The sequence below is a fragment of the Capsicum annuum genome, chromosome 4 (genome assembly GCF_002878395.1).
Source record: "Capsicum annuum cultivar UCD-10X-F1 chromosome 4, UCD10Xv1.1, whole genome shotgun sequence".
NCBI classification, from domain to species: domain Eukaryota; kingdom Viridiplantae; phylum Streptophyta; class Magnoliopsida; order Solanales; family Solanaceae; genus Capsicum; species Capsicum annuum.
This window is the reverse complement of record NC_061114.1, coordinates 210404349-210415482: the sequence shown is the minus strand read 5'-3', so window position 1 is coordinate 210415482 and position 11134 is coordinate 210404349. Positions and strand designations below refer to the sequence as shown.

The following is an 11134-nucleotide window of genomic DNA, read 5'->3' as shown; positions in this document are numbered from 1 at the left end:
AAAAAAAGAAATAACAAAAATGAGAATTCATGTCAAAATATCATATATATATATATCCCCGGACATGAACTTAAAATTGTATTTCAAATTTTAAAAATAACTAATAATGTGTTTTTCAATTCAGTTTTCGCTTTGGATGTTGTGTTTAGTTACCTATCCAAGCATGATTGTAATTTTAGATATTATTTGCAAAAATATAAATAAATACATCTCCGTTGTTAATTTCGACTATTCATTTTTTACTTTGGATGTTGTATTTAATTACATATCCAAACATGAATGCAATTTTAAATATTATTTGTAAGAATATAAACAAATACATTTTCATTTTCAATTTCAACTTCGACTCCATAAATTTAAAATAAAATATTAGAATATATAGCCAAACACCTACTTTTGTAAGTGGCAAATGGCAATCCAATCATGTCCTTGCAATTTGAAATTCCTATTCGTTTTGTAGGTTCCTAAAAGTTATCCTAGAAATCTGATTCTAAAGTTTGAATGTTTGAGATTGAATTGAAAAAAAAAAAAAGAAAAAGAAGATACCTCTTATCTTTCTACAACAGTATTAGTGAAGTTTCAAAAGAAATTTTAATTTATTCAGGGGGGATATCGGGGGCATGGAACAAAACTTTTGTTTGCTGGTGAAGATCTTGCCTGCACCATTCCTCACCCTCAATGATTATCAATACTTTCATACTAAAATATTATTTGTATTTAGTGCATGTTTATATCAAGTAATATAAATTTATTGTTGTTAAGTAATTTATATGAGTTAGAGAATGTTTATTAAGTATGTTAGATTATTAAAAGTTTATGTATAAGCACATGACGTCCTCGGTTGATGTAAATATTACTGTGAATTCTATATGCGTAATGTAGATACTTTTATGTAAAAATTATTTTCTAACAAGTTTAATTGAAGGAGAATCTTCAAATGGAATTGTACCATTTTTATAATAACAAAATTCAGATAGGGTGACCTTAAATTTTGTTTAATTGTTAAAGAACAATTTAGTGATCAAACTAAATCATATTTATGTGCCACCAACGTTGGAGGCTTGGAGCAATACTAAAGAAATCAAAGGGGATGAAGAAAGACATGGGTAGGTTAGTAGCCCTGAAACGTGCCTATTCATGCATGAAATTTATGTTAAATGATGGTACATAACTTTACTAAAAAAAGCAGATTCACGTATGAGGTGATTTCTGTTGGGTTGTAAGTTACATGTGTGGATGAGAAAATGGAGGGAATAATTTGGAGAGAAAGTGAAATATCACTTAACAAAGTCAAGTTCTTGCAAATAGGTTGAAGAAAGAAATTTTATTGTGTTTTTTATTAAGAAGCACTCTTTCTTTTATGCAGATAGTGTCGTTGTTTGCTCGGCTTTAGCAAATAATTAGACAAAATTTATTTGAAGGCACAGTTCCAGTGTAGACTGAGCGCAAGTGACGTGAATGCTCTGAAATGATGTCTCTTGTCATGAACCATTGTTTCTTTTCCGAAGGGATACTTAATGACTATAAATGCCTGAACTTCTCCTCAGGTACAGACACGAAGTTTAGAACCGAAAAAATTCTTCTTCTTAAAAACTCTTTTGTGATCATCAAATCGTTGAGTGCGTTCGAAGTTTCTGAAAGTCTGAAGTACCGCCACTTTCAGAAAAAAAAAGCTATTTTATCCTGTGTGAAAAGATTCCACAACCCCGGATATTTGAGAAAAATAAATTCCTTAAGGACACACCGTGAAATCGGTGGACTTGGTTTTAATATTTCTGTTTCATCTTTATTTCTAAAAAGTTGATAAACACTTCATTTTATAGCTCATTTGAACTTGTGTTTGAAGATGTTGAACTTCATTGTTTTCTTGAAAGATATTCTTGAACGTAGTGTTGAAGTTTGTATTGAAACATACAGCTTTTGTACTCGTAAAATAACAATTTCTTCCTATTTGTTTGAGCTTCAATGGAAAAAGATATTTGATACTTATATATATTGATGGAAGATAACAAATATCACGTGAAATGAATTGAGATATAGATAAAAAAAATAAAAAAATCTCATATACTAAGTAATTTTTTTCTATTCACTTAAATTTTAATGGATAAATTTATGTGGTATTTATATTAATGAAAAATAGCGAGTAATTGAGGTGCATCACATTTATAAGAACCCCTTTTACGCGCTAGCATCTATATATAACATTCTTTCTCCATTTTGTTCTTTTGTTATAAGTGCTCTTTTATGATTTTGTTTATAAATACTTTTGTAATTTGATTTTATGTGTTACTTTTTGATATGATAAATTTATTAATAAAATAATTATTAATATAATTATTTTATTATATTATCTCTGTTAATTGATGTTTGGAGTAATATATTCTTGAAAAAGGATTGAATACTATGCAATTAATGGTAAAAATAAAATAAAAAAAAATTATATGTTTTTTTTTTTATATATCTTAAAAGTGACAAGTAAAAATAAAAATTGAATTATGAAAATAGTGACAAGTAAAAATGAACAAATGAAGTAAATGTATATTTAAACTTTAAAAAATACTTTAATCATAATTTTTTTAATATATCTTTAAATTTAAATATAATGATAAAAAACAATTAGTCCCTAGTTATAAAGTTAATCTTTAATTTTGTGAGCAGCACTAACTTAGCCTTGTAAAATATATTGATGGTGATGGCATATAATGCATCCACGTAGATAATTAAATTAGGAAAAGTGGAGAGGGGTCAGGTGGAAAGGTCCACGGCATTATAGGCGAATTAAGTGGGGGTGGATGGGCATGGACGGCGCAACTTTGTTTGTGACCCCGGTCCACTCCACGCGGTTCCTACATTTTTGCTTAAATGGAATCCCCCCTCATAGATATTTGCAAGGTAGATGGTTCACGTTACATTCTTTAATGGTCCTTTTCCAAGGTTTGGGTACATATGCAATCAAAGTTGAATGTAGTCGTAAGATCCTTAATGAAAAGTTTTGAATTTAATTTTGAAAATGAAGTAATTTTGCTATAATAATATTTTATTGATAAAGTGTAATTTCTTGATTGAAATTTAAAATAATCGCGGGGATCGTATATTTAATAAAAAAAAGGTTGAATACCCCGTTGCCTTTAATTTTGCTAATAAATTGCAGTTAAACATTCAGATTATTAAATATTTATACCTCTCTCTTTAGGCGCACGATAGTGTTATTGTACGCCTTGGTCAGAGATGCCAAGAGGGAGGACTCACAAGGCAAAAACTCAAATAAATTACAGAAGACACTCGACAATATAACAATCGTGAAGGAAATCGAGAAGTTTTTACGAATTTAGAGGAACCCAACTCTAAAGAATGACCATTATTGGACTTCAATCGAGATCAGACCCCTAATCAGGTGGGAAACAGGAAATGGTGAACAAATAGGCGCTCAACTGCAGTTGAGTTCTTAAGCCCAAGCCATCATCGTGACTCCGCGGTTGTGCCTTAGCTTAATATTCAATGAACCAGTAGTACAACCTACTCCCAAACATCCTAAACAACAACAAGACGCTTCAATGAATATCCCACAAGCCCAAGGACGAAAAGAAGCAGATCTGGAGTACACAAGAACAAATGTAGGTACATCTGCTAAATGAAAATTGGTGATGAATCAGCCAACTGATTTAAAACAGTGGACAACTTTGTTTAATGGCATCAAACTAGCGATAAAGGGTATGAATTTAAATTTTATGGAGCCTATATTTAAAGATGGTGAGAAGATCATTGAACTTAATAAGGATGAAACTGAAAAGGAGAATACAAAGTAGAGATAAGCACTGATAAATATATATAGTGGGGCATTCTCCAAGTATTAGGGCAGTTGAGAGACTTATTGTTGTTCATTAGAACTTTGCTTCTAAGCCCAAAGTCTTCTATCACAATGATGGATATTTTATGGTGAGATTCAACTCCATGATAGGGACGAAATGTTGTATTCAGGGTCGTATATTGTTAGAAATAATTATATTGAAGCTATAGTCAATTGATTTTGATTTCAAAACTGAGGTACTCCAAACAGTCTCGTGATAGGTTTGTTTTTCTAATCTGCCTCTAAGTTGTTGGGGTATGGAGTTCCTTAGTGGGATTGGAAATGGTCTAGGAGTGCCTCTATATGCAGATGAGTGCACTACTGCTATTAAGAGGGTTTCTTATACTAAAAAATTTTGGTTGAGATGGATGTTATAAAGAAACTGCCGACAATCATCAAGGTTCTCGATCCAAATGGTAGAATTTTTTAACAATTTATGAAATACGATTGGGTACCTAATTATTTCCCTCATGTCGAATAACAGGGCACTTGTAGACCACAAAAGGGCACACACAAGGGGGGAAAAATCCTTCAAAACCCATTGGCCTTATCAAACAGACATGAGCAACGAAGGTTGATGATAATACAAAGTTCAAGATGGAGATAAATCCATGATAAAAGGTAAGGGTATTGCACAAATGACTATTGCATCAGGAACCTCACAAATGGATAATAAACATGATAAATGGATAACAATTTTAAATAAAGCAGCCGACAATTGTGGTCCAGTCAATACAAGTAGAAGTATACAGACTATTAACGAATTCGCACCTTTATTAGGTATCTATAAATAACAACTAGAGAGTGATAGTCTGGATACTAATATGGAGCAAAAGAATAGGGATGATATGAGTGCGGGTCCTTCCCAATCAATCTAATGCGCTTAGTTACTTAAATTTAAGAGGTTTAACTAAAAGTTCTAAGCAACATGAGCTTAAGGTATTTATACCGAAGAATAAAATAGCTTTAATTGCAATACTAAATAAACTATAGGGGCAGAAAATTAGAAAAGTTGTTTCAAAGATAACAAAGGATAAAGTTGGTACCATAACTTCAACTATAGTGACAAAGAAAGAATTTTACTTCTATAGAATTCAAACATGCTCGATTTCACTTTGAGAAGCACCTATGTACAGTGTATCCATGGTGATGTGATGATACCAATATTTGGATGTGAGTTTAGCTTAACTTTAGTGTATGGGTTACATAATATAGAGCTTGCTTTGCAGCCCGAACTCAGATCTATCAACTCTGCACAACGAGGATCGTGGGTTTCTATGGAAAATTTTAATAGTTGAACATTGATGACAGAAAGGGTGGTTCACCGATACATGATGTTGAAATTAGGGACTCCAATGACTATATGATCGAACTGTCTCTGCTGAAATACAAGTCCGTGGAAGATGGTTTACATGGAGTAATGGACATACTATTAGCAAGATTGATTGGGTGTTGGGTAATGCTGAGTGGTTTTTGCAATATCTAGGCCTAGATGTGTGCATATTAGACCATGGATGCCCAAATTATTTTCTTCTCTACTGCAGATCATTTTAGATGATAGTACACATAAACCCCATACCCCATTCAGATTCTACAACTGCTTTGTGACTATTGTGATTTCTAGAAGATTGTAGAAACCTTTTGACAAGTAAACACTGAGGGTAATATGATTGGGGGGGGGGGGTCTGGAAAAATTAAAACATGTTAAGATGGAATAAAGAATCTAAACACAACTGACTACAAGAAAGTAGAGAAAAAGGTTAAAGATCTGAAAAACAAAATAGCTCAAGTCTAGGACCAAATCAGAGACCATCTAAAATATACAAGATTGGCTGATCATGATAAAAATTGAGAGTCCGACGGGAGAAGTGGCTCAATATAAATGAGAGCATTCTGAAACAGAAATTTATAGTCCAATGGCTAAGCTTAGGTGACTCAAACTTTATTTATTCTTATGCTTATATAAAAAAGTAGATGGGCTCACAATAGCATTAGCAGATTGATCAATGGACATGGTGACTTTTTATACAAGCCTGATGATATTAAAGATGAAATTATACAATTTTATAAAAATTTCCTAGGAAATATTGCCTCGTAAATTGCAACAGCCAATCTAATTATGATGAAAAATGAAAATTGACTTGATAGGAGTCAATAAATGAAGCTTATAGCCCTGTTATTAAAGATGAAGTATTGATTTCTCTAAAGGGAATAAATGATCTCAAAGTTCCTACGTGTGATGGTTTTAATGCTCTATTTTTTAAAAGGTCTTGGTTAGTGATAGGCAATGACATTATTGAAGTTGTTCTTAATTTCTTCAAAACTAGAAAGATGTATAAAGTCATCAGTTTTCCAACTGTCACATTGATTCCTAAAGCATCTTTTTTTAATTAATATTGGACTTGGAGTCCTTTTTATTGCAAATCACCAAACAAATTCATACATCTCAATAACAAAACAAATAAAATCTGATGACCCAACCTGACCCAATTGCCAAATTGGGTCTTTATAAATAAGAGGACTTTATGGTTTCCTAAAAAATAGATAACATTTGAATCTCCTCTTCTATTTCTGCCTTGATGTTGATATCCACCTGCTTTAACCTTTAATTCCAACTTCTTTCTTTATGGGTGATGAATTTTCTTCACCCGTTGTTGTGGTGTATGTTCTTGCTCAGCTTGCAGAAGCAAGAACAATCTCTGTTTGCTCTTCTCTTTCATTTTTCATATCATGTTACTGATTTTATCCCTTATAACTGTGTGTCCCGGTGGATGTCTATGAGTTACGAAGAATCTTGACTGAGAGCTAGAACATTGTGTCTCAACTTTGTAGATCCGTGTAAGTTTCAGCTCTCCTAGTCAAGAACAAGTGCCTTGTTGCTGAACCCGTTCCTCTGCTCTTGATTTTTGTTGGTGAACCTTTTTGTTGGATGGTATAGCTTAAACTAGTTAACATTCTCACATTTATTTTGCCCTTGTAGCGACCACAAACTTTATTGTAAATGTAATAGCCGTGAGCCTCTGTGAACCATGTTAATTCCCTCCCCATGCCTGGTTATGTATGATGCTTATCTTTCTTGTTTGCACTCTTAATACTGGTATTTGCTGCTTATCCATGTTAATGACCTTCTTTGCTTGACTTGGTAGCTGATTGAACTCATTAAACTGCACCATTTAATCATGTTCAATAGCTAAGTTTGCCATGTAATCCGCCAGCTGATTAGCTTCTCTATATGTGTGACTTATGTGCATATTTAACTGCATACTTCAACTTCTGATCTCCTCAATAATTTCTGTTAGCATCCATGGAATCTTCCACCCTCCCTTGATCATTTTTTTAATGCTAAGAGAGTCTGTCTCTAATTGAATATGCCTTCAATTTTGACTTAGACAGTAGGTAATAGCTCTCAAAATTATCGTAGCTTCTTCTTCCATGTTTGTTGTAATACCCACTGCTTGAGCCTCTGTGTATATCATATCACCCTCATCATCTCTAATATAAAATACATAAGAGCTCAAACTGGGTTTTCTTTGCTCTCCCCATCCGCGTTGCACTTTAACCACCCTATATCTGGCTTGTTCTATTTCACTATGAGATAGTAAAGTTGAGGTTTATAAGCCTGCAATATTTCTAGAATTCCTTGACAGTGATGTGGTACGCCTTTGATCCATGGATATCTAACTTGAACAAGATAAAATACATTCCTCTGAAGTTGTTGTTTCATCATGTTTAAGGAGACATCCTTGCCATGTCTTCTTGCGTTTCTTCTCTTTCATAGTTCTCATATCAGCATTGATGGAATAGCCTGAATAATGATTTCTTTTTTCGGGCCGCCTTCATGATTTCACCATCTGTGTATTATTTGGTGAAGAGTGAGACCATCCATGCTAATACCTACACAAAGAGCAAACTGCTTCCACAGCTGTTGAGCTATGGGAGCTGTTAGTAGTAAATGGACCATGGTTTCTTGATATCCAGCCTCATAACATTGATATTTTAAAGCCATTTGAATGCGCATTCTTTTAAGATTGTCTTCAGTTGATATTCTTTGTTTCCATACTCTCCAAATAAAGAAGACAATCTTAAAAGGAATCTCCTTGATCCAAATCTTTTTCATCCAGCTTATTTTCCTCTTTTTTGTCTCAAAATGTGAAAAACTAAGCTAACCGTGAATACCCCTTTTGAATTACCCATCCACCAAGCTTTTTCATTGTCCTCCCTTCCTTCTGGAGGTTTTATACTTTCAACTATATGCTTAATTACCTCCTCTAGAAGGTATCTCCTAAGTTTTTCTTCATTCCATTTCCCATTCTGTATGAATTTTTCACCTCAATCTCTTCTTCTCCTTCATTCTACTCCACCACATAATAAAGTACCCCTCCAGTTTTGTCCAGTTATCGAACCAGAAGCTGGATTTTCCATTCTTGAGCTGCCATCATATATCATGTTCAACTTCTTCTCTTAACTCCATCAATTTTTTCCAAACATGAGAAGATCTAAAATTTCTCATAATAACAGGATGAAGCTTTTTACAGTACTTATTGCTCATAAAAGATGCCCATAGAGAATTGGTTGAAACCCTGAACTTTCACCATAATTTAGCAAATAATGCTTTAGAAACATCATGCAATGATCTAAATCCGAGTCCACTCTTTTCTTTAGGATAACACATGTCTCCCCAAACAACCCAATGTCTTTTCTCACTCCTTCCAAACTTCCCCACAAGAACTTTGCAATGATTTGATACAATTAATCAATCACTCTTTTAGGTGGATTCATAGCTACCAAAGTGTAGACCGGCATTGATTGTAGAACATGATTGATTAGCACGTATCTACCTCCAAAAGAAAGAAGCTTATTCTGCCACATTAGAATTCTTTTGACACTTTTCTTATGAGATCTTCATAATGATTCTTGTTTTTCCGTCCACAGAAAACTGGACACCCCAAGTAAGTAAAAGGAAAGTTTTCTTGTCTTATTCCTGTTACTCTTCTTAATCTTATAGCCACAATCAATAGGGTCTTGTTGTGAAGATAGAAAAAACTTTTTCTTTTATTGATGAGTTGTCCCGAGACATTCTTATAATCCTTGAGAACCAACATCATTTTCCTAATGGATGATCTATCACCTAAACAAAATAGGATTGTGTCATCCGCATAGGAAAGTGATTAATTTGAGGACTCCACTTTAGTAACCCATATCCTTTGAACTGATCATCCAGTAATAGTCTGTTAAGCCCTCTAGATAACACTTCTGCCAAAATAATAAAAAAAGTAGGTGGCAGTGGGTCACCTTGTTTGACGCCCATTGAGGATTGAAAGAAATCATGGAAATGTCCATTACTGAGTACCAATTTTTTGAAAGTAGTCTCCAAACCACATCAATGATCACATATGAGAAACCAAACTTTCTTAACACCCTTGTAAGAAATATCCAAGATACCCTATCATATGCTTTAGTCATATCTAGTTTGACGACCACATGGATGTTTTTGTTCCTGATATTGATATCTCAAATGATTTTCTATGCTAGCAATATGTTTTTCATAATACTTCTCCCTCTCACAAAGCTAGCCTGATTATGAGATATGATAGAAGGTAGGACAATGACAATTGTTTCATGTAACACTCTGGATATAATTTTGTTGGTAAATGTACTTAAAATAATTGGTCTAAGATCTGAGAAATCCATTACTACTTTCTTTTTTGGTAGAAGCACCAATTGGTGTGAGTAATGAATTTGGGAAGTTCGTATCCACAGAAAAATGCCCTAACCAATTTGGTGATATCTTCTCCAATAATGTCCCAATAAGTTTGAAAGAAGACCCCTGAAAAACCATCCGGTTCGCATGCACTATCTCCATTAAGCTGGAATACAACATTTTTAACCTCTTCTATTTCTGGCAGCACTATCATCTTCTCATTTTGTTCCTGGTTAATCAGTTTAGGAATATTTTTTTATGCATCCCAATACCGGATCCACCTTTCTTCAGTAAATTGTTCTTTGAAAAACTCCACTGCTTCTTCTTCCATTAATTGATTCTCATGGATCATGTTGTCATGTTTATCTTTAGTTTTTGTAATATAAATTTTTTTCTTCTCCCTTTCATATAAGAAATAAAAAACTTAAGAGTTTTTGTCCCCTTCTGAAAACCATCTCATCCCAGCTTTTTGTTTCCAGAAATCCTCTTCAATCTCCATCCATCTTTTTAATTCCACTTTCGTCTTATGAATATGTGTACGATTATCTGCTAAAGGTTGAATTTCAAATTGCACCTTTTTAACCTTTATGACATCCTCCAGCGTGGCAATATTTTGGAAAATATTGCCAAAGGTTAATCTGCTCCATTCTGATAAAACTTTTTTGACTCTTTTTATTTTTGCATGAACTTCAATAAATGGATTACCCACAAAATAAACCTTTCAATTTTGCTTCACAATCTCCTTATAGTTAGCATACTTTGGCCAGAAGTTCAAAAACCTAAATGGTTTAATGATATGTTTATCTTTAGTATTACACACTACATGCAGAGGGGCATGATCCGAACCCTGTCTAATTAGATGATGTACTTCAGTAGAAAGGGAAATATAAATAAAAAAAAAAACTTGATTCACCAGTACCCTATCAATTCTTTTAAAAATACATTCCTCCTTAATTCTTTCATTCCACCAAGTATATCTGCTGCCATAGTAATTAACATCATTCAATGCACAGTTATTGATGCAACTGTCAAAATTCGTAGCTTCATTCTGAGTGAAAGTCAATCCTCCCCATTTCTCATCAGATGCAAGTATAACATTGAAATCACCCCCTATAATCCATAGTACTTGATGATTGTCCGCAATATACTTCAATTCCTCCCATAATTCTAATCTCTCCAAAGCACTACATCTCACATAGATTGTAGTAATGATACACTCCTTATTTTCTTTAATAAACTTCATTGTAATTTGCTTAATCGTATCAAGTATTATTTGACTGCTTCAATCTTCCTTCCAAAAGATCTAAATTTTAGACAAAGAATTGGCTACTGCATTTGTGAATATCAACCTTATTCTATAATGATCTATTTCATGTGGTCCTCGGAAAGGTTTCATTAACGCAATGAAAGAGTAATTATTTCATCTGTTAAGTTCTATTAATCTCTTAAATGATTTTTGAGTGTTAATAGATCTTATATTCCAGAATAACGCTTTACCTATCATTGATTACTTTTGAAATCCTTGTCTTTGCTCCTTGTTCTGACCTGAAGAGGTAGTGTTGATTTTCCTTTTTATGTTCCGTTCT

At 33.3% G+C, this 11134-nt stretch overlaps 1 protein-coding gene across 1 annotated transcript; it reads right to left on the bottom strand.

Annotated features, from left to right (window-relative positions):
- Positions 1-9972: 9972 nt before the first annotated feature.
- Positions 9973-10791, bottom strand: LOC124898061. The gene is made up of 2 exons (XM_047411683.1): positions 10491-10791; positions 9973-10235 (listed from the first exon to the last, which is right to left on the bottom strand). Exons 1-2 carry the CDS (start codon positions 10789-10791, stop codon positions 9973-9975), a joined length of 564 nt encoding a protein of 187 aa, XP_047267639.1.
- Positions 10792-11134: the final 343 nt, after the last annotated feature.